At 40.8% G+C, this 24,317-nt stretch overlaps 1 protein-coding gene across 1 annotated transcript; it reads right to left on the bottom strand.

Moving 5' to 3' along the window:
* Positions 1-1,334: 1,334 nt before the first annotated feature.
* On the bottom strand, positions 1,335-19,700 carry LOC118794750 (C1q-related factor-like). Its single transcript, XM_036553011.1, has 2 exons — positions 18,777-19,700; positions 1,335-1,804 (listed from the first exon to the last, which is right to left on the bottom strand). The coding sequence occupies exons 1-2, from the start codon at positions 19,374-19,376 to the stop codon at positions 1,625-1,627; spliced, it is 780 nt and encodes a 259-aa protein (XP_036408904.1). The 5' UTR covers positions 19,377-19,700; the 3' UTR covers positions 1,335-1,624.
* Between the last annotated feature and the right edge of the window lie 4,617 nt (positions 19,701-24,317).

Raw genomic sequence — 24,317 nt, 5'->3', positions numbered from 1 at the left:
TTTCATAAGTGTTTGACAAATGCATAATAATGAGTTAAATAATTCATTTGAGAGAAGCGACTCCAAAAAATCCCATTTATTATTTCAATGTATTCAACAATTCCAAAAGATAAAATAAGATTCGCAAATGCAATAGATTTAATGTGCAAGCTGTCTGAATTTCTCTAATCCCTCCAAAACTCCTCTCACTCTCCCTCTTACTGCAGTCTCAATGGCTGAGTGAAATATCTTTGATTGGCTGAAACACAGAACACCTCTGAAAGCAGCACAAGTTGCAATGGCACATGCGCACATGCGAGTGGACACACACACACAAACATATGCACACGCAAGCACGCACACACACACACATACACACACATACACATACACACACATGCACACTTACATACAGGTATGGGAAGTGTCACTTGTTATGAGTTAACTAAGTTCCACAATCTACCCCTGACAGTGAAATACCCTTTCAAATGATCACCTTCCATGCTGGATTGTTTGTACCTGTTTAACAACAAGGCCTGACCTTCAGACATGAGTGGCTGACCTAAAATATTAATCTAAAGAGCTGAATAAACATGTGTTTCAGTTAAAATACAGCCCATGAATGACACATGAAACATCAGTCTAACGATGCGGGGGCCATCAATGCATTAACTTAGATGTTTGGTCTTTGCTTCATGTGCCATTGCTACTTGAAGCCAATACCACAAGTAACATCATTGCAAGACCGATAATGTCAAGGATTTCTACATAAAACTAGAACATCTATTATACGCGGAGTCTACAATAAACCATACAGGATTCTTGCATTGCAACGCGACAGACACATAGGCCCAGAACTGGAGGCAGGAGGGCAGTTCCAGTAAATCAAGCTTGTTTTTCATTATACTAGTCTGGGGGAAAAAGTGGATGGTGCCACATTTTCTCTGCTTTTCCTGGATTAACAACATTCAGTTACAAGTCTGACACAGTGTGTTCACATCAGGTAACAGAACATCAGTGACAATATACAACCATCATGTGGCACTGTCTCCAATGTAAAAATAAGAAGTCAGTTTATCACATAACTCAGCCACTTGCATTATTCAGCCTGAAGGGTTACAATCTCAAATAATATAAATCTGCACCTCCACCTAATCTGCAGTAACACAGAATGCCAGTGCCCCAAAAAAGCCTAATTGTTCTCACAAAGAACCAAAGAAGGGTATATAGAACAATAGTTGCAATGATTTCTGCACATCCTCATTTCACATTTGGACGAAGGAACACAATGAAGTGCTAAGGAGGCATATACAAAGGAAAAGTATATGTTAAAAGTCAGTCAATAGTGGGTTGAGACGCCAATGTCCTTTTGGCTGGCTTTTTTTTTTTTTTTTCAAATTCAACAAAGTAGTCATCTGCGAAAAATAAAATCTCTGGATGTCAGATGTCTGACTGGGTCAAAGGGCAGCACAGGGAAGGGGATAAGGGGGAGCTGCTGCAGGTGTTCCCCGTACCGTCGTGACAAAGAAGTAGTCCCGGTTTTAAAAGAGAGGCCGGTGGAAACAGACAGAGAGAAGGAAAGAGAGAGAGAATGAGAGAGACAGAAGAAATGCTGTAGTCCTGCAGGCCCTCTCTGCCTTCCCCTTCAGTCGGCGTAAAGGATGAAACCGGAGAAGGTGCTGTACTTGTTGTTGTTGCCCCCGTGAGCCTTGCCTCCATCCAGCTTGATGTAGACCTCGTCGCCCGCATCCAGGTGCAGGATAACGCTGTTGCTGGCGTAGTCGTAATTCTGATCTGCATCCTGGGCAATGGCGCTGGCTCGAACCTGCGGAGGGAGTGGGAGAAAGAACTCACTCAGCTGTTTTCAGATGTGTTCAGGGTAAACTGCTGGGCAAAGACATAACGCTATACATCCACTCATCTTGACCAGGCTCATAGACGTAGGACAGTCATTCATTACTGTCAACAGCACTGACTTGTCTACATAATGAGAGACCAAGAAATGGTCTAAAAACCAAAGAAATGTGAACATCATGGAACCAAATCAGCTGTTCCACTGAGTTCTGAGATTGTTACTCATTTAAATACAGCTAGTAAGTAGAACTCAGCCTAGGGTTGAGCTTTGGGCCTTTTTCTGAAAATGATCATCCCATCATGGTTATTTTACATTATTTTGCATCTCAATATTGGTTGCAGTTTAGGATTATTTTGAACTGTACCACAAAGCAATAAATGAGCATCAGGAAATGAAACCCAGGAAAATGTTTTGGTTGGATATGCCAAGAACCTACCAAACAGATGGCCTTTTGAAGAAGTTTTTTTACATGTTTGGGACATCCAATTAAACAGATTCTCTGTTTTGTTTCTCAGAGAGGAACGTTAGATATTCTTGAACACACAATAGCCCTTATGATAATGTGAAGAAGAACTCTGGCATCATAATAAAATCAGTATGTGAAATCAGTATGTGGGATGTCTTTTGTATTTTGTGTTTGGTTTGAATCCTGGAGGCTGTGGAGCACTAATATATACTGCACCATTGTCTTCTTTTGTAAACATTAATTTCTCGTATTGCATTAAGAGCCCATTCTTTTTAGTTTCTTAGACATATTTCTTCCATCGTTTCTCAGTATAAAAGGGGACCTCATGGATCAGCAATGGCATTGGTTCTGATATTTAAAAAAATGAATAAACCAAGGACATATGCAGGCAAATAGGACAGGCCTCTCATGATTGTCAGATTTGAGAATACACCTGAATAATCTAGACATCTCAAAAACATCTCTGCTGTATGTGGAGAGACTTTACAGAGTACTATGGTTTTTAATTTTCAGTTTGCTTTCAGGGCTGCAAGGTAACAAAAGATCTCTTCTGCTAGTAAAATCAATTGGTCCCGGAGACAAAAATATGGATGTTGAAATTTATGGTGGTCCACATCTCATCTGACTTTTGGTTAACATGGTGGAAATAAATGTGATTCTGAACATGCTGGGAATACGTGTCCTTCTGGACATTGTCAAATGACGTAAGAGTTTAGGTATATCCTTGTCTGTACATCTGGACTTCACACATCGTTCACACAGGGCGTCACACATAGGTCTTGAGTACCAAACATGAAAGACGGTCAAGCATCTCAATGTAAAAAATCCGTTGTAACAATACTGACACCATGAAGGTGCAAGAAAAGCAAAGTGCAATTTTTAAATCTGAGTGGCTAAGCCCACAGACATGTCGTAAGTAATAATCTTTGAAGGAATGTTGACAACAACAAAGTGAAATAATGAGATGCTATTAATCTCACCAGAAAAGAGCCCTCTTTTTTGCTCGTCACAAAAATGCTGAACAGAAGAATAAATAGACCCCCTTTCTTTTCTCTTTATTCTGCTTTCTCATACACACACACATACACACTCACACACTTTTCTCCCTCTTTCACTGTCTGTCATGCATACACACACACAGTCTTTCTCTCCCTCCAGTGTGTTTGGAACATCTGCATCCTGGCATAGTATGAGTTGTGTTTCTCATTGACCTCTGAACTAGCTAATTAAAAGCTCTGTCTGAAACATTTCTGCATGGCATTGGGAGAACAGCGTGGGCTGCAGTGTGAAGCTGGTGCAGTAAAACTGTAATAACAGCTTCTGCCCCATGTTTGACTGTGGCTCAGTGCCTGCCTGCTCTGTCCAAAAAATGCCACATATTACAACAGTCATCTGAAATTTCAGATCAGGCAGGTAATATATGAAAGGAAAGGAAATGTAGATACTGTATGACTCTATGCAGTGGCAGTTAAAATGTGTCCCACATCTCTCAGGCTGAAGCCCATATTAACTCATGTTCACCATTGTCAGGAAACAAGTATCCTTCTCTGTGGTGACTAATGTGAGACAATTGCATGCAAGATGTACATGCAACACTCAGGTCTCTGAGAGATGATCTCTTATATGTGGGCATTGACCCAGTCTTTTCCTTTTAAAATCTGCCTGCAAGCTGGCTGAACAGGTGGCACAGATAAATTGGGTAATTAATTGCCTGTTTAACCAGGGCACACACGGTAGACTTATTGACACATCTGAGGTCCTGAAGCTGGCAGGGTGTTTGTATACAGAATTTCCCAGCGATTAGCTCCCTGCTATGATTAATTGCATATTTGGTCTTCCAGACATGTCCTTATACTGTATGGGCAACAAGCATGAGTAGTCTGCATGTGAGTAATGCTTAATTAGTTATATCCCTCTGTACTGTTCTCTGTCCATTCAAATGAAATATTCAAGCCAGCCAAATAGCAGGTGTGAGCTTTAGTTAGTACTGAAACAAAGTCTCAAGACTTGCCCTGGAAGCCTTGCCCTGAAAGCCTGTGAGAACATAGATTTATCATTGGGCTCACACTTAGTTGCTTTATTGAGTTAGGTCATTTTTCTGATATGTAGCATTGATTATGACATTGACTGCAGCTATTTTAAAGTGCACAAAGGAGAAAGAAAAGTTCACTATCCGAAAAGGATTTGTTTCCTTTTTTGCTGCAAAAACAAGTTACACAATGGGGCGATATGGCTGACAACACCGCGAAATCAAATAACAGAATTGCTTTTCCCCATGGTGCGCGCTGAGCAAGCGTTTGTGGAAATCAGCAGGTATTGATTGACACATTGTATTTCACCGCAAACCGGATTAGACAAAGCTGTCACACTCAATGAGTGACACTTTGAGGTTTTATGCCTGTTCTATTATTTCTCAGTGGAAAGGCCTGTTCAGACTAGGGCTGAACACTCTATTTTTGCCATCACTGACCATAATCAAAAAAGACACTTCCGATTACTAATGGCCAATCAACAAATGCTTTTTTTACTATCTTACTTTAGTGTAACCGGTCTGGGAATATATGAATGATCCACCCGAGGTGGAGGTAAGTTGTTTTGATCGTAGTGGTCAAACCCAACACTGCAACAAGGAGGGTTACGTCTCTGGCCGCAGCAAAGCTACAATAAGGAGCAAGAGATCAATTCCTAACTGATAGCACTGCTGGCTGTATGCACCTCACGTACAGCCTGTATTCTTTCCTTGCGTACAAAAGAGAGAAAAGGCCTGACTCCCTTCTGTTGCGTTCGGAGACAGGAGACGATCGATAGCGAGGGAGATCAGGGCAGCCGCATGTAGCAACGAGGAGAAGAGGGCTCAGCGCAGATGAATGGGAGATCCAGACAGAGACAGACAGCTGGAATCCAACCTCCTGTCCTTCTGGGTGACTGTTTAGAGCCTCAGGGCTGGAAGAAGACCTCAAATGCGATACCCAGGAGAGGGAATTGCTCCTGAGATCACCTAGATACACACACCTTTGAAGCCCACAACTAAACAGACCACAAAGCAATGCCACAAAACTACAGCACAACATGTTTTTTCTTTTTTTTTTTCAAAAGGTTTTTATCTTTAAAAAAGATAAGAGGTAGATTAGGAGCTCTTTGAGAACTGTACATTCTGTCAAAGTGATGTTAAGAATAAAATGAAAACATAAAGAATATGCAGACCTTTTAATAGACATTAAATTACAGGGCATGCGTCAGGAATCAAATAAGCTACTAACAGTATCCCAGGTATAATTTTTGCACAAAATTTGCTGAATTTCTTATTAAATTATAAGCATTGCAAGAAAGGGGTGGAAAATTCTAGTCTTTAAACTCCACAGGATCTTTTTGTTCAGCTTTGAAAGGAAACTTGGAGAGAAGTAGGAATATTTACAGCAAATATGTTCACCTCAAGTTTCAGGTGTTAATCAGCTGCCAGATAAGAAGTTTACTTGTAGAAATATACTAATTAATTTTAAGTTTAACTGATGAAACCTGAAAAGGTTATATGGTTTGTATTATACAGTACATATACAATGTCTTTTTAAATATATCAAATGTATATCTGATCCTTATAATATTGATGTAATATTTAATTTTGCATTGTTACACATTGCTGTTGAACAAGAAAGAAGTAAGCTATAGAATCTGTGGGGTAGCAATGATTTTGAAACCGGTGTTTAGGGAACAGCTACTTGCATACTGGCATATCATGCTGTTGTTCCATATGTCTCATCAACCCAAATAATTGTCATGGAAAATTACAGACTGTGGAGATTTATCAAGCTGATCAACTGATGATCATATGTTGATGGCTGAATGTGAGGATGATGGTTGATAAATCATTTTCTTTGGTTACCGTGTGAGTGCCATGTGTTGTGTGGGTTTGTGGGTGCGGTGCTGGCATCTCCCCCCTGTTGTGAGGCCTGTGATTCACAGAAGGCCTGTTGGTCCTCTATACCCTTTGTGATCCCAATCATGACCATAATATACAGTCACACATCCCCCCCCCCCCCCCCCCCCCCCCCCCCCCCCACTTTTCTCTCTCTGTCTCCATGTCTACAGGCATTCTGTAGAAGTGTAGACCAAACATAATATTTTGTGTTTGGGCTTCAAGTTCCCCCAAACTACTATGTGAACACTTCAAATGGATAACTGGATGGATGAAATAGTAAAACTCACTACAGCTTTGTAAAGGTTCTTGCAGCATGGCTGTGGTATGCAGCACACTCCACAAATTATGAAAAACTGAAAATTGAAACCATAAGGAAAAAAAAAATTGCAGTGCATCTTCTCTAAGACTATAGTCGGATTTCACCACCTGCTAAAATGACTACTTATGTAATCTAAGATCCAGAAGACATTGTTTGCTTAATGCACTGGAGATGATAAGATTCCTTACACTGCGTATGTGTCTCTTTGGTTCAGTGAGACTCGATTCCAAAAGAACCGCCATCCAGATTCATTTCCAGGAAACAACAGCTGCTCTGACATTTTTATGCCCAGATGCCAATCCCAGAATCACTTGCTTTTTGTGAGACTGGGATTTGACAACTAACTTGGTATTCATTATGTCTTTGAGACATAACTAGAGCTATTAGGAAGGGCCACCGTGAAAGTTCTGTAGCTGAAAGCTGAACGCTAGTTGCTCTGTGAAACACCTAACCCCATTCAATAATACCCATCTATGTTCCATTGCTTAAGGGATTCCGTTGTTATGTCTCCACTCAATGTGGAGTTTTACAGGGTTTGTGGGACTAGTTCAGAAGACATGTAATCAGACAGTAGCTTTCCACACGCCGCAATGTCAGCGTAATGCAGGCCAGCATTTAACAGGTATAATGTGTTAATATCAATGCCTACCCCTTAGCATTCTTATGGTTCGGAGTTATCCTGTAGGTGGACTGTTTGTAGTTGCTGGACATACAACATATAATCAAATCTGTAATTTCATGTAGGATTAACTTGAATGTACAGTGTGTCGATAAACAAAAACACTGCTGCCTTTGTATGGTCTGACCACAACAGGAGACCACAATGACTATGCAGCTGAGGCATATGTTTCTGAAATACTAAAACATACCTCTTTTCTTGTTATGTTTGTTGCACAAAGACATAGCCAGAGTTACTGCAAACTAGCATTCAGTTGAAATTCCACCGTTCTTCCAGTAAAGATGCTGGTAAAGGAATGACATTGTTGTGGTTTATTTTGCCCCCAAACCACACACGTCAAAGGAAAAGAGAGCATGGAATATCTTGATCCATTTTGGGTATAAGTAAAGATCAGTTATGACAGTCGTAGGCTTTCATGACTGCTAGGATGAGCCAGAGGTGGGCAAATGTGGAGAGAATGTGAAAAGAAACTGTGCAGGGAAGCACACAGTGGTAATCTATGTTGCCGTGGAGATCCGTGGGCCTTCTTGTTTACCATCCTGATTAAATCTAGCAAGTCTCATACCAATGTGCAAACACAGCCTGCGACTTTGAGCTGAGACGCGGCTATCCAGAGCATATTAATATGAACAATACCCATGTGTGCTCAAAGTTATAGCATACTTATTATAATGTGAAGTTTCTGGGTTCTGCTTGGTATTATTAAAGCTTTTCATATTATATTGACAGGTTGAATCCAAAGATGCAGAAATTTGCAGTGAAATGAAGATCATTTGGAATAGTTTGGGAGCCATTAACAGGACTGTCATGAACTATATCTGAATAATTTTTGTTGCCAAACAAAGTATTTGATAACATTTCCAATATTGTTATATACCCCACTTAAAACAATCATGGGTACAGTGATAAACTGCAGCTAATCCAATCTCCTCAAGCAACAAGTACATATTCACAACAAATGTTTTACTTACAAGAATCAACAGCTCATAAGAGCCAAGCTTACGAAACCCTTTAAAAGGGAATGCATATAATACCATACAGATTTGATACATGCTATAAAGTAGCACCATGAACACTGCTAGTGCTACTATGGCAACTACATGGCTATAGACATGTGTGTATCTCTGTGTACACCCCAGGATAACTAAAAGGTCTTGCTGGCAGTGAGAGACATGTTTTAGTTTCTGCTGTGATGTGCTTGGTATTTTCTCAAATGTATGACAGGACTGCTTGTGTGCTAGCAGTATATAGCACAACTTTCTGGCAGTCTCACCAATTTTCTATGATTTAGTTAGTGGCAGAGGTCTGATGGCTAGCACTTTCAGACAAGTCTGAATCAGTGGCAGCTACTCAGAAGAGGCAAAAGAAACCAGGCCTTCTCTCAAGATTAATCAAAAAACGTTTTTTGTTTTTAGCATTTTTGCTGTTACACAGTTATGAATGTGTAAATATAAAGCAGCATTGTGTGTGCTTATGGCTGTCATTGAGTTATTAAATCTGACAAATATTTGACCCACTCTAACAGCACACTGCAGAAGATGAGGAGAAGCCTAAGAAAAGCTGCATAACTTCATTTTATCACATTTCATTTTAATATTAACTTTTCAGACACTGGAACATCTCTAGCCTGTTGCGTTGGTGACATATTTTATTGTCTGTTCATCTCATGCAAATGAAACCAAAACCATCACAGAAAAAATGTTCAATATCAAACTACCAATATGACCAGGAAAGTGGGACCAAATGGTCTAATTGTCCACCCAGATGGAGAACAGAGGTCACCACAGTTGTGATTTAACCCGAATTACAATTGTTAAGAATTCCATGTGACAGGAGCACCTCAAAGGCCAGACTACCCTCTTAGAACTTGTCATGATCACAATGGACATTTCAAAGGGCCTTGTCAGGTGGAGAGAACGCTACAACACTGAGGTGAAAAACATAGCAGAGCAAGGGAAATGCCATGGGTGATGCAGAGAGGCAGCCAACTGCCTTCCTTTGGCTATATGAGTCTTTGAATGGCTGAAACAGAAAGGGGTGGGGTCTTAACAGTTCACAGATTCTGTCCCCTTCTATAAGCCGGTCAACTAGCCTCCTTGGTTGTAGGTGTGAGGTCTGTCATGTGCATACACACCCATTTAGAGAGAAGAACAGAACACCACCCATACAAAAAACACGACCTCCCGCCTACTCGTAAGAAGATTTGCCAACAGTTCCTGTTCAGTTTCAACAGCTGTTGATAAAGGTGTGTGTCCATCAGAATGAGTCAAAAACAAAACAACACAGCAGGGAAGGGATATATTGTACTTATGTTCTGTTGAATGTATTCCAGGCTCAGATATAGTATTAGGAATGTAATTTGGTATACAACTGGTGCTGTACACACTAGACAGCAGTACAGATGAACCCCAGCAGTTGTATCCACATCTCCATCTTCTACAGGTGTCACAGCATTCAATGTAGTGATTGGTGCACTGGTTCAAATGCCTACAAACAACAGCATTCACCAAGCAAATAAACACAGCACTTTCAGTGTACTGGCAATATTATCCAACACACACAACCTTTAAAGCATTATGCAGCATGATAACAATCTACTGTTGCCTAAACTCACATGGTTGGTCTCTGATCATTTCACACTCCGCACATTGATTTCAGTCCTTGATTCACTTAATTTGCTACTTTAGCTTAACTATCTAGGCTTGCGCCTCCCTCCTTTCTCTCAGTCACGCAGCATCTAATGTCAGTATCATTCCACTTTCAAATACCGATCGATTGTTTAAATAAATTAACAATTACTATAAAGACAGTGGAAGAGCCTGAATGAGGCATGGTTTGCCATCTGCCTGAAAGGGGTGTGTTGTTAACCTTCGTTGTTTAACCAGTTTACAGCTCGATGGCTTAATTGGAATGCACAGCATCCTAATTATGTTTTAACAGTTATCTGTCCACGGCATAGCAAAGAGGTGCAATGGTGTTTGCAGCGCAAGGTGGGAACCTGTCCTGGCATTCATTAAACTGATGAACACATGCTGTCCAAGGCATTCTGAAATCCGCTGTTTCTGAGCCATTTTTAACGCTAGTTTATTTGTGGCACAGACCAAAAAAGGAAACCTGACAACTTCAACAGAGCTGAGGAAAGGTAACAAACAATCTGCCATCTGCCTGGTAAGCATGGGAGCATGCTAAATAAATTAACCAAATCAACTGTTCTGTGATCTTGTTTATTTTTCTGAGGATACTGGATGTATCCTTGCATGCCTCTTGTTCGAAGAGCTGATGTTTAGATGTCTCTGCCAGTGATTTAGTTTGCCTTGTGCAAAATAAAATATGCGAGATAAAATATGAGAAGCACAATGCCAGATCAGGCTTTGCCTCAGTTATCCCTTAACTCAGAGTGCGTTCAAACTGTGTGACATGGTATGACATCGTCGCATAGTTATTTTGGGGCGTCTAAAATTGACAGTCACAGAAAATTTCTCTCACTTTTCTAGAGTAAAACACTACTACCATTTGCTTTAGAACATTTAGGTACAGTGGTTTTAAAACTTATGATCATGTAGTTGTATCCTAGTATCCTTAGACTGCATTTTACTGTGAAATTTATCATTTCTGTATTTTCATTATTCACCCCACTAAACAAATGAGCTTTTGTAATTCAAGTGTTCTATCTGCCAAGCATGGGATGACAGGTCCTATGCTATACCTGTAATACAATGTCAGCAGTTTAGAATATGGCATAAATGCCTTGTGATACGAGCTACCAATCATTTCCTTTATCAAAGATTAACTGATGTAACACAGTTGAATATTTTATATTAAGAGTACAAACATACGCATAATATATGACTGCATGAAAGTTTAATGTGATAGGAATACGTACGAGTGTGCATGGCATTCTTGTCACTTCAGCATTTGCTGTTAAAAATGCCGACAGCAAAGAAAACCCATGTTCCTGATTGTTGTGTCATTAGAGTGATGAATGAGAGGGCATCTCCAAGATATTTCAATTCAGAATTGTTATATGAAGATAAACATTTGGTCATGGCTGGCCTTAAGCCAGTGATCAAAAATCAGTTTCCCGGTGTATACACATACGACTTGTGTGTCTCTGAAAGCAGATTGCCAAGGAAATTGGCTATTTGAAATAATCTTGCATAAAAATGATCACCTAGAATCATGTCAGTGGTGATCAACCTTATAGATGTGCGCTCTGATGATAAGAGCTGACATTGCTGTGCTTTTCATGATCACATCCATGCAGCGCTGCATGTTCACTGACCTCTGTTCACTCCAGTAGTGTTAGCTGTGTGTGCTTTAGGGGCATAATCAGTGCATATACACTTATCTCAATGTCATTTGGATTACCAGGCAAGTCAAAACCAACTGCTATGTTGAAAAATCTGCATATTACACACACCAGTGAATCTGTGCAGACTGCTAATAATTCATGTCTGAATAAAATGATTGTTAACGGAATAATGTAGTTTAAAGAAGGCTGTTTTATTGGTATACATACTATTACTGGAGGAAAAACACAAAGACATAATACAAAAAGAATACCTTTGCAACTGAATTTCAAGTATATGCCTTGATGCCTTTAACAAACTGAACATACTATACATAAAAGAAGCAAAAGAAGCATCACAAATATTTTTTGATGGTTTTCCATGTCTACCACTCCCTCTGATCATGAGGTATTTATACGGTGGCTAATGAGTGCAGTAACAATGATCATGCCAGGCCCCATAATACAGGATTAGCTGGTCTTCCAGTACTGAGATGACACCAATGAGATGCTTAACCTAAAGATTTACTTCCAGCATGTAACAGCTGATTGCTGTTGTGTTAACAACACAACTGTTATGCTCATTTCAGAATGCACATTTTAATGCCACCTCGTAATTGTGCATCAAACCACATGGTGACACAGCCTGCTTTAGCAGTATCTTGGAACAGTAACTTGGAACCACTGCTCCGCTAATAAACTATTTGAACAACACAGAATGAAACGCCCACAAATTGGTTCAAATAAAACAAAAGCAGGGCCATTTTTGGCTCACATAAATGTCAGCTGCCTTCCCATTGCTATTCTTTCTGATTCATAAAAAGTCGAGCATTTACTTTGTGTAACTTTATACCCCACAGACAGCTCCCAGGGTCAGCTTTATCTACTTCCTTTTTGTACATCCTTGAAAAAGAAAGAGCTCAGAGTCTGCATGCATAAGGACTGCTGAACAACACTTCACGATGCATAGCATGACCACGCGTAAACATTTATAATGTTTTCCAGGAGATGGGCTTGGATGAGATGGTCGTTGTCTTAAGCAGTTATTAATATTTATGAATGCTTCTATGAATAAAATTATTTAAAGTCATATGACATTATCCAGGTATTGTGTACACTTCATTACTGACTCTTCCAATAAAGCCTCCATAAAAAAGTGTGCTTTTAAATCTAAACCCTCTGATAATCGTTTATTATTTTGGAAGATCATACATAGATCATACATATTTTTTAGACTTGTCTTCATGTTTTTTTCATGGACTCATCTATATATCAGTGACAACTCAGATAATTGTTTTTACTATGGCTTACTGTTATTTCTAGAGAAGATTATCATGTTCAATACATTCTGCACAGTATTTCGTTGACTGAGAGTCATTCTAATTCGAGTTTTCTTTGAAGAGGAGTTGGTAGGCATTTGAACAGAGTGAATTAGAATCCACCCAAATATCAGGAGATCAAGATGATTACACAAGAGCACTGCCATGGGCAGTGTTCCTCCCTGTCTTTGGATTTCGTTATAATGAAGTCCTATGAGCCATCCTCAATGTCATGCTTGACTCAGCCAGAGAGATCAAAATGCACGCCTTATTTTAATCCACATGCTTTCTGTTTACTGTGTTGACACATTTGAATGCTAACTGATGGAGTCAACCATGGAAGGGGAGCAGCTGTGTCTGTCTACCTGATGAATTATGGCTGTTATACATTTGAGAAGTGATATGTGAATGGAGAAGAGGGGTTTGTGTTGCATTTTTAAATTTTGGAAACCTCACCAATAAATATGTATGTCCAGATTGACACAAGGCCATCTCTGCTTGGGCCTGGTGGTATTTCATAACAATGCGGGTCCCCGTATAATGGCCCAGCTGTATGTAATTAGGCTGCCTTTATTGTTCCACTTGCTGGAGTGTCAAATCCAATGCCCAATTATACGCCAGATCAAGGCTAAAGGTCCACCCTCATACCATCTCACAAGATAATCCTCCAAGTGCCACTCATGACAGCAGGGCTGCGTCTGGCTGTGTCTAAATGTTTGTGAAGTTTAAGTGACTACTCTCTGCTACCCTCTATCACTCTCCGTTCTGAGGTCACTGTTTGAGCCCCACTGGTTCCTCAGGGTGTCCAGAGTTACTTATTCTTTTCAACTGTACTTGTATCTACAATGCAGTAATGATGTCCCTTTGTCTTTCTGCACAGATGCATAAGAAATCAGAGATGGAAAAATCTTAGGAGGTTTTATCCGTATTTGTGACAAAGATTTCAGGTCAATTACAAGGGCAGGTCAAACATTTATGAGATGAAACAGATTAAAAGAGATTTTTAGAAATTAGTAACAAGTGCACTTTCAGTTTCTTTCATTTCAACAGCAGTCTCGCAACATCTTTTGTGTGTCTGGGTTTATTCGTGCTCCAGGTCTTATTTGATTGATACCCTTATTTAGGTAAACTACATTTCCCAAGTCTCAGGCAGCTCTCTCAGTCTAAAAGCTCTTCTGAAAGATGCATGAGACAGATGGCTGATGGTTGTAGACAGTTCTGATGGTTGTAGACAATTCAGATCACCACCACACCCGAGGTACAAGGGGCACGTTCAAAGTTGATTTAAAACAGCAAGGGGAGGGAATCTCCAAGCAGCTGGATCAATTAACTTCAGGAGAACGAACAGGGCAATAAGCTTATGAGGGGAGGCTGGAGAGGAGACATCGGAGAGCGGGGGGGGGGGGGGGGGCAGGGAGCAGGGGAGCAGTAATTGCCAGGGAAGAGACATGTGTGAGGATGGCGGAGCTTATTAAAGACAGAGACAGTGTGATTATTCACCCCAGGCCCCCAAAGAGAGTGACGCTCTAGTCATCGGTTTTAATTAAGTCTGAAACGGTTTTCAGATTAATAACAATATTAAAAAGGAACTTAAAAAGGAACACAAACAGATTCTGGATCCGGTTCAAAGTTTTTAATTACAATTAAATACACTCTGTCTCAACAGAAGCTTTGATTTTCCCAGGTGCACAGAACTGGATTTGACTTTATTATATTGCCTCTGTCTCCTGGGCTGTCCAACTCAGAATGGGGAGGTGGACAAGAGGGACAACAGGACTTCCCTGAAATATTTTGCAGCTGACAAAAATGAGTCCAGGGGAAGAAACCTGAGGGGCAAAAGTTTGGTACACTATCAACACATAGATGCCAGTGGGGTCCAATGATGCCGTAGACCCGTCAAGGTTATCAGGGAAGATTTTGTGAATGTCATTTCACTCAGCATTAGAGAAAACGTTCACACGCGTGCTGATGTAGGAGGACCTCTAAAGCTGTAAAGGGTGGAGGCGAAATGTAAAAGGGCCGGAGGCTTTGAATGCCGCAGCTCTGAGGATGATGAAACACCTGCATTGTGTATATCCCTGCCCCCAGCTCCCTGTGCAGTGTCCCATCCTTCACTCCTCAAAGAATGAGGAATGCGCTGCGCTTCTAAAGGCCATTGGCTTTTTTCTCGCTGTTCATCAATGACACATGGCAAGTCCCACAACATTTATTGTCATCACTGACAATTATGGAGCGGGGGGCCTTTAAACCCTCCATAACCCACAAACACAGTGTCCATCTGCCTCATCTTGCTGCTGTAACAGGCCCTAAATAGTCATTACTGTGCATCTTCCCTGCCAGCGCTTTGCACTTTGCAGGAATTACATTTAATTAGCAAAACAGTTAATGATTTGTAAACATTAGCCCTCCCAAGAGTGATGTGTGGGCCTGTGCATAACCTAAATATCTCCTCCATAGTCTTATTTGGGAACAAAAGTAAGCACAAACAGAAGGAATTTTATAGCAACATATGTCCGTATGTGGTTCCTCTATATTGTGTCAACACTTTTTAATGGCCCGTGTAAATGTAGTTTCTAAGGAACCATTCCTATGCTTCTTGCATTTTTACTATACACTGCACAGTTTTTTTTTTATCTTGGATTGGTCAAAGAAAACTGAAAGAGTGTAGGGAATTCTGCAGAAAATTGTGAGTGAAAATTTTGTTTCATGACCATGTTTCATGTTTGACCTTTGTTACCTGTCAGTGTTAAGAAGTAACAAGGCACACCTCTTATAATCTTTAATCCTCACAGTATCTTAATATAAAATCTCATGGTAGCACCCGCTCACATATACAGACACATACAATTAACTAAAGCCTGATTTGGACCAGTGATTTTCTACTGCTGGTAACTGTAATGAAGCTCAGACAAATCATAGCTCTTATTAAAGGTTCACAAAGAGGTGTGAGGTAGGTGTAATGTGATAACATCAAAAAGTTCAGATGTTTAGGCTAGTGTACTGTATCATGAGCAAAGTGTATCTTGCAACATATGCCACACACTGAACTGTATAAGGGCACTTGAAGTGACAGTTCAAATGACCTGCGTTAAAAAGCGTAAACAGAATTGGTCCAGCAGAAATCCAACTGTAATTGTATCTACCTCCCAGAAATATCATCTGTCTCATGGTAGTGCTGTTGCTCAGGCAACAGCACTGTCTCGCAACTATGTGGTTTTGATGGAGACATGAATTCTTGTCTACAGATGCTCAAAAAACATTTTGTGCTTGTTTTGCCTTTTTCAGATTATTTTGTTTATATTTTAATCAATTTTACAAGAAAGCTTTTACACATGAGCTCTTTAAATTGCAATTCATAAAGTAAAAAGTAATGTTTATATATAAATAATTAATGTATATTTCAAACTGGAAAATCATTTACTTAATTACTAAAAATTAATCAACGGTGTTCTCACAAGTCCTGGAGTGCCTGGTTGCTTGTGCTGTGAAATAAATACCAATGAACAAAGTCGTTTTCAGTAAATTATGGCGAAACAAATCTGGTGCAGTTGATGTAAGGAAAGAGGGACTTTCTCTCGAATAGAAAAAATGGGAGATCCCCATCAAAAGCTATGAGACTATTGGAACCATGTAAATCAGAAAGCCAGCCTAAGGCTTCATTTAAGGTGTGTGAAAATGGTTCGTTGTAAAGCGGCATACGGTAAGCACACATGGTGGATGAGAGCAAAACCACACAGGAACGCAAAAGGTTTGAATGTTTGTCTTTTGCAAATATAGTATTAATCCAATGTCTCTGCATAACATCACGTGCCAAGCAAATTCACGCAGCATTCCAAATTATTATTATTTTAATTAGCAAAAAAAACCTTTACTGAAATTCTTATTCTTATTCTTTCCATGCACCAAAAAATAGGTTATCTTAAAAGGTTATTAAATAATACATGTAATACATACAATACCCACTGCAAGAACAGACGGAAGGCACAATATTTTGTCATTTTATTATTTGTGTTAGGCGCTCGGCTTTGGACTTCGTGAAAGTGATGAATAGTTCTGATTCATTCGAACTTTCAGACACTTTGAAACTTCACAATTGCCTCCTGCATTTTACGGGTGCGTTCGCATTAATACAGATTAACTTAAAAGCAAAGGTTGCTGTTGGTGTACTTTGAAGGCATTCGCTGTCGAGCATGCGTTTCAGCAAGGGAATGATACTTTTACAGTTTACGGTTGAAACAATTGCGTTTTGGGCACGCTGTCAGAAGTATGGCAGTCGCCAATGAAATGAAACAGATACGATGTAAATATGATTCCAAATTACATAACTATTACATACGCGCGGACTAACATTGTGTCACATATTTTATCCTCTTTAGTTGTGAGGGATTCAGTTGCTAAAAAGATATGTTTAAACTAAGGAACATGCAATATGTGTCACGCTGAATGTGTCATATTAAACGTGAATATGACTTAAACTTGATAATTAAACAGCAGCAAAATGTTGTTTCACATACAGTGACAATTTTAAGATGAGCGTTTTGAGCACACCTGTCACACCTGTTTTATTCAGTCTAGTTTTCCTTCCGAGTGGATTGACAGCCAAATCAGGGATTCATTAACGTAAATTAAAGTTTTTAATATAAATTAACATAAACTCACAAATCTGCAGCGCACGTCGTTGCACGACACATATAATAAGGTATTTATGACATGAACCAAGGTTACAGTTCTTACTGTACATATAATATATACTTATATACATATAAGTAATCCGAATTTTTCCGTTTTTACTGCTATGGCTAATATTTGAACAAAAGCGGTCACCTCTAAGCGCGCTTCCCAGTTCAGTGCTAGTGTACAGCATTCTATCTTGATTTGATTGCTGAAAGAAACGATAGTCGGTTTCAAAATGCGTGATGCGTGTGTTCAAAATGTCTCTTACTTTAGTTAATGGTAGGGGGAAAACATACAGTAGAAAACCGCAGACAGGGCGTCTACTGCGGATACTGTGATATGTTGATGGAGGGGTACAACTATTTGTTGTTCAGTAACAATTCAAAGAGAATCTAACGTTTCATTGATTCGTTACAACAACAGTATTAACCGTAATCAGGAAATTACTATTTGCTGGAAACACAACTGAGCTCTCACAACTGAACTACATATGTCTCTTAATCTGTCTCTTTGTTCATTTGTCTCCCACGATCAGTTCCCACCTATTAGAGATGGGATTTAAGTAAGTCAAAACTCTCTTCCCAAACTAAATATCCCAAAAGACTGGTGTTTATTTTTAGAACAGCGTATTTAAACAGTTGCATCTTAAATTTATTATTATCAGCATTTCACATTAGTGCACCTGTAAGCATTACTATGAAATACTGTAGAGTTCAGTTATGTGTTATTATATCAAAATGGTTTGGATTTCTTATATGTTAAATATTCCTCAGATAATTGTAACCAGCCAGGTTCCCACTGGGAACATTCAATGCCTTGTACAAAAGTTTACAACTCAGTCAAAGGGTTTCTAAACTTTAAAAAGTTAAAATAAAGCAAACAGCTAGCTTACAAAGGAGTCTGTCTCTTCTGTATAATAATAATAATAATAATAATAATTATCATTATTAGTAGTAGTAGTATTAGTAGTAGTAGTAACTTATTAGGGTAAGTGTTATGCTGATTACACAGCCTTCCTTCTGGACTCATTAGTTGGTGTAGCTGTGTGAGGTTTAGTTCTCAGCTCTGAGGTTTTGAGATACATCACAGACGGTTTGGTATCCCCACAAGCTCATATATCCACAGAAAGAGCCTTTATGCTTCAGCATATTTGAGATTTAATTACAGAACCCCGGATAGCTTCGCCAGAAGTTACCCTTACATCGAGTGACCTCAGCCCACGGAGAGGGAGTGCAAGGCATGCAGAGACAGAGAGAAAGAGAGGATGGCAGTGCCACCCACCTGGCCGTTCTTGCAGAGGTCTGCCCACATGCTGGTGCCATCGCCACCCCTCATCAGCACATGGTAGATGAAGAAGTAGGTGCCTGGGATGCTGCAGATGAACTTGCCCGAGATGCCGTCGTAGTTGTTGCCCATGTTGGTGACCACGTCGTCGAACTTTAGGATCTCATAGCCCTCGTGGGGGTTCTTGAGTCCGGCATAAAAAGCCACCCGGGGGATGGTGGTGTAGGTAGCTGTGCTGATAGCTCCATTGCCCCCTATTCCCATAATCCCAGTCCTACCAGGGTCCCCTCTTTCTCCCGGGGGTCCCATGGGCCCTGGTGGACCTGGCTCTCCAGGAGGCCCTGGAGGTCCAGGCTTGCCTGGTCGCCCCGGCTTCCCCTGCGGGCCCTGCACCAAGGTGGACGGCGGGGGCATGTTGCTGTGGTCACTAAGGGCCTCTGCCTCGGCCCGGATGCTGCTGGCGCTGGTGGTGGTGCCCTTGTTCAGGTAAGGGTCGCACACCATGCGGCAGGTGCCCAGCATCTCGTAGTGCCCAGCGTCCGTGCCCACGGAGCTCACCAGCACAGGGATGAGGACGACCAGCACCAGGACGAGCATGACCCCCACGGCGGCCGCCACCAGGGTCTTCCTCCCGATGCTGAGCCGGGGAAGGGGCTGCGCTGCCAGCGTGGGTCTCCCGGGGGCGGAAATGGTGACTGCTGTGAGGGGGGGAAGCCTGCCACTGGCGACTGGGACGCTAGGATCCCAGGAGAGACGACAAGTGTCCGAGGAGGGAAAGAGAGAGAGGCACTCGCATACACTCGCCCGTCGCTCCCACAAGCGCTCACACACACTCCGAGCCGGGAGGAGAGAGTGGGAGGAGACAGGAACACTCACCCAGAGGAGGAGCGGGGGAGAGAAAGAGAGAGATACTGAGAGGATGGCACTGAGAATGAGAGGATGGGCAGAGAGAGAGAGAGGGAGGTAGAGAGAGAGAGAGAGCAAGAGATGGAGAGCAAAGGAGGAATCACGGAGTCGGTTTGCGCTGATTGATTCTCAGGCAGCCCTTTTTATATGGCAGCAGCTGTGAAGCCCTCCCTCTGGCAGCGCACGAGCATGGAAGCGCAGGGAGATGCACAGGCTCCTGCCTTTCCCTATCTGAGGAGAAGCAGACTGAGACAAAGGGATCCCATCATACCACACTACACATTCGTCGGAGTGAAGAGCACCCCCCCCACCCACACTCACACACACACACACACACACACACACACACACACACACACACACACACACACACACATTAAGCGTTCTCCATCTCTAATTTCCATTTTGTTTTTGCATTAATTTAATTACCACTTTTTTCAGCTACTTGTAAATTAAAAGTGTCTTTTTCTTTAGGTGTGTTGAAAGAGAAAAATACATGTTGATGAGCTTAAACATCCAGGAGTGTTTTTTCCCTGATGATCTGAGCCAAACTCAGGCTGTGGAAGTGTTAAATAGAACTGACAGAACAATAAAATAGAAACTTAGAATAAAACCAAAAAATAAAGTATCATTAGAAAGGAAAATTTGTGTAGAATATAAATTGTCCTCAGCTGTCAACAACTAAAAGTTGGCAAACATCCTCTCCTGAGGAGCCCATGATTGAGCACAGAACATTTTAAAGTACATTCAGATCACAGGGAGGGACTTAGACACTTCTCAGATTTTAGTTCAGTGAGATGTTAAAATACCTAGTCAGATTCATTAACACCCATGAACTGAACAATATCAGGTAAAGACTAGGGTGCAAACAGTCATATATTTAGCGCTCCAGCTATATATTTTATGAGATGTGAGAGATGGCAGCACATGTTAATAAAATTATGCACAAGTCATGCACAAATTCATTCCCAAGTCTAAAGACAATGTGCTAAGGGTTTTGTAAAACAGTTTAAAAAACTGCCAAAGTAATGACTTGCAGTGCGTCAACATCTTTCAAAGATATTGAGAACAGGCAATTCATGAATGGTAAAGAAATGCAATGACCCACTCTGTGGGAGGGATGAGGAGAGCTTTGTGTTGGTTGCATGAAAAACTGACTTCTGATGATAGTGCTGTCCCAAGGTCTTTCCACCTCAACACGTCTGCAAGTCAGCGATGATACATCTGTACTGAAGGTACAGTATGCCTTTCTGCTAACCATACACTCTGTGCTCCATCCCTTTCACAATTAAGAGCTCTTTTTTCATTTGCTTGAACATCCATTAAAGAGTGTTCTTCCAGCAACACAGCTACATATACATAGCATCTAGTCACAGGAGTTTCCTCATTCAGTCGTCATCCTCCCCCTGTCTGTTAGCATCCCTCATACAGTGCCTGCTTTTGAGAGGAAGAAAAGACAGCTGCCACAGGCTTTCACCCTTTAGGTGACTTTGACAATGAGTCATTGCTGTGGTGTTATTGTATTTCACTTATTTTCTTCATTTCCTTTGCCAATAGCCCCCACCTCAGCTTCCTGGCATTGCCACTTATCAGCCTCCTTTTCGTCCAATAAGGCTATTGATTTTTTTCACTTTTATTAAATAAAGGTAGAAGTTGAGAAAAATCTATCAGCACAAATGACACTGTGCCCTATAGAGTGATCAACTGAACATTGCTGCAGAAATAATGATGAAGTTGCATCTCATACAAAGACACATCAGTTTATAGACATCTGAACCTGACTTTTACATGAAAGTGTTCCCAGCATTGCTACATGTCTTACTTTCCCTTTAAATCACTTCGAAAAATATGTTATAGTTTGTTGGTAAGTAAGACAGACCCAAGGATTGGAAGTTCATTTTACCACCAGACTTGAACATTGTAAGTTGCTCTTTTCACTTGCTTAGGTGTGTGATCTGCTCTGCACTGTGCTACAGAGGTGGAGAAGGTAAGTATTATCCTTATAAAGAAGCACTCTATCAGGTGTGGTCCAGAAAGAGGAGTTGGCACTGCAGTATTCATTCAAGCACACACTTTGATAGGAAGTTTCGTCTGTTGAGTTCTGACAGCCTGTTCAGACAGGTGCACAACATCTCTGCAGTGAAGTCTGCCTCAGTGAAACAAATGACCCTCAGTGATGGTCTTCTTCACATAGTCAAAGCTAGTTTAATTTTCCTTCTTACCAAGGAGTAGTTGATCTCTCTTATGGGATACACAAAGATGAATTAGGGTGAAGAAATACTTAATGCAATGCTGAATGCAGTTGTATGGAAAGTCTTCATTTGGGTTGTCTGTGTAACTGCAGTGATTAATTTGCCACTCTTTGGAAGATACCCTTCTTTAGTGTTACATTCTTGCCACAGTTGGCCCTTCTACAAATGTGTCTGTTACAGTCCAAGCTGTGTGTTGCTACGTTATATTTAATGGGTCCATTGCATACAGATTAGTAGTTTCAGTAAAGCTTATGCACTTAAGAGTAGAAAAAAACACACAATAAGAAAACACAAACTGATGATGCAATTTGTAATAAGGTAGATTTATATTTAAATCTCCCCATTTTGCTCATATAAAGCTGTACACAACCCATATGCACATGGTTTATTAGGTGAAATGGTCTGCTCCTCCCGTCTAGTATCTACATTGGAATTCTCCTGTTTTACTCTCCTTGCATACCCCCAGCCACCTGTTACACAAAACCATCTGCAATTTGAGCGCATGCTCTCCCCTGTCCTGCCTCCCAAATTACATGTTGATGTTCGCTTTGACCCAAACGACTTCATCATCAAGCTACAGGGAAATCAATGGTTGCATGCTGGGCCTAACAAAGAGGGGCAAATCGCTCCATAACACAGACTGGTGGCATTTCTACCGAGGACAAGCAAGAAGAGGGGAATCAATGTGTATCCGTGTCATGGTTTTATAGCAATTGATTTGTCAGTGAAGGCCAAACCGTATCTTATGGTGTCAGCCTGTTCAGCCCTAAGTAGCGGTAAATGCGCCATTCATTTTCACAAAAGCGTGTGGTCCGTGGCTCAGTGACAAACACTTAAACAATCGACCCTTCCCCACCAGGCACTGTGGGTAATTTACACAGCTCAGTGGAGAGCACCTTGTCCTGGCCAGGCAGAGTTCAGTGCCATAGTGAAATAGTAAAAACACTGTGAGAGATCTAATCCTCCTGTGTGTTTAAATTCAATTTTTAAGGACTCAGATTTAAACCGATTTGCATGATGGTGCTACATATCTGATATTCTGCATGCATAATACATGTTGGGCCAGCAAAATACCAGGCTTTTATGTAAATGCATGTCCCTCAAAACAGATCATTATTCCACCTAAATCAATAGACATGTAAGGGAAATATGGTGCTTGATATGTAATTCAGTTGAGTGTATCGAGCCTGAGCTGCTTTCCCTTGAGACAGGCATATAGATTACTAGTGCCACGGCAAGACATTTTGAACACTATTCAAAAGTTTCACTTGTTCTCCACATGGCCCTTTTTGTCACTAGACTTTGGCTTTCAAGTAGGCACTGCAGAAGACGGGTCATGCATGGAGCAGGTGCTTGAAAACTGATAGCGATAAAGTCTCAAAAAATGGAACAATCCGAGAATGAGCCAGTGTTTGGCAGTAAGTATGAAAATATAGCAGAATCATAGCACTTGCGAGGCTGTTAATTGCTGTTCATTTAGGAGACAATACATTTAAAATAAGCGGCATCCCACTTACTTTCGCGGTGCGGAAATCTGCAGCCAGGTGACAAAAGTGCTGCGACTGTTTTCACAACCAGCGTTCTTGTGAACACAGACACATCAGACAGGCTGGAAAGTCATCCAACAACTTTTATATTAGAAGGAACCCCATCTAAATGAGTTTTTGCTCTACTATGCTATTTCTGCTTCCAAGAGGAACAGAGCAATCTTAAGGCAGATACGGCAAAAGTAATAAATGATATTTAAGTGTGTGTGTGTGTGTGTGTGTGTGTCCATGGGCAATGTCATAAACAGTTGACATCAGAATTATCATTCTGATATCTTTCAAGGACAGCATTAAAGTACAATGTGTTGCATTTACGTCTGTTTTTGCCAGCTAACTGGTTATTGTTTTCAGAGAGAACCTGGAATACAAAGAGCATGTAATATGGGACACATGGTGATTTGTTCTTACAGAACAATATGGTATGTGTGCATGCATATATGACCAATTAGCACTTTACAGGTAGGCAGGCTATTTTGTCACACTGGTTGAGTCAGTTATTTAACCCTGCAGAGTACACTTCGATGGTGCATTCCATCTGCCTTCTGTACCACATTTAAGACCTCAGAATATTATCCAATATTTGAAGAAAGTAAACATTCAAGATTTTATTGACAGTTGTATCATATGTGATAAAATGCAGTGTTTGTTAAACAGAGGTCAGTCACTTTTCTATGATTACTTTAACTGTACTTTGAGTTGCAGGGAGAAAACACATTTAAGTGTCAGGTCTGGTTGTGGGAATCTTGGAAAATAATGAAACATGCCCTCATTTTGAGCAAAACACCCTCATTCTGGGCAAACTCTGCCCCAGATGTGCGTTCCTGTTGGAGCTT

This window comes from Megalops cyprinoides, chromosome 19 (genome assembly GCF_013368585.1).
Source record: "Megalops cyprinoides isolate fMegCyp1 chromosome 19, fMegCyp1.pri, whole genome shotgun sequence".
NCBI classification, from domain to species: Eukaryota; Metazoa; Chordata; class Actinopteri; order Elopiformes; family Megalopidae; genus Megalops; species Megalops cyprinoides.
This window is presented reverse-complemented; position numbering and strand designations above follow the sequence as displayed.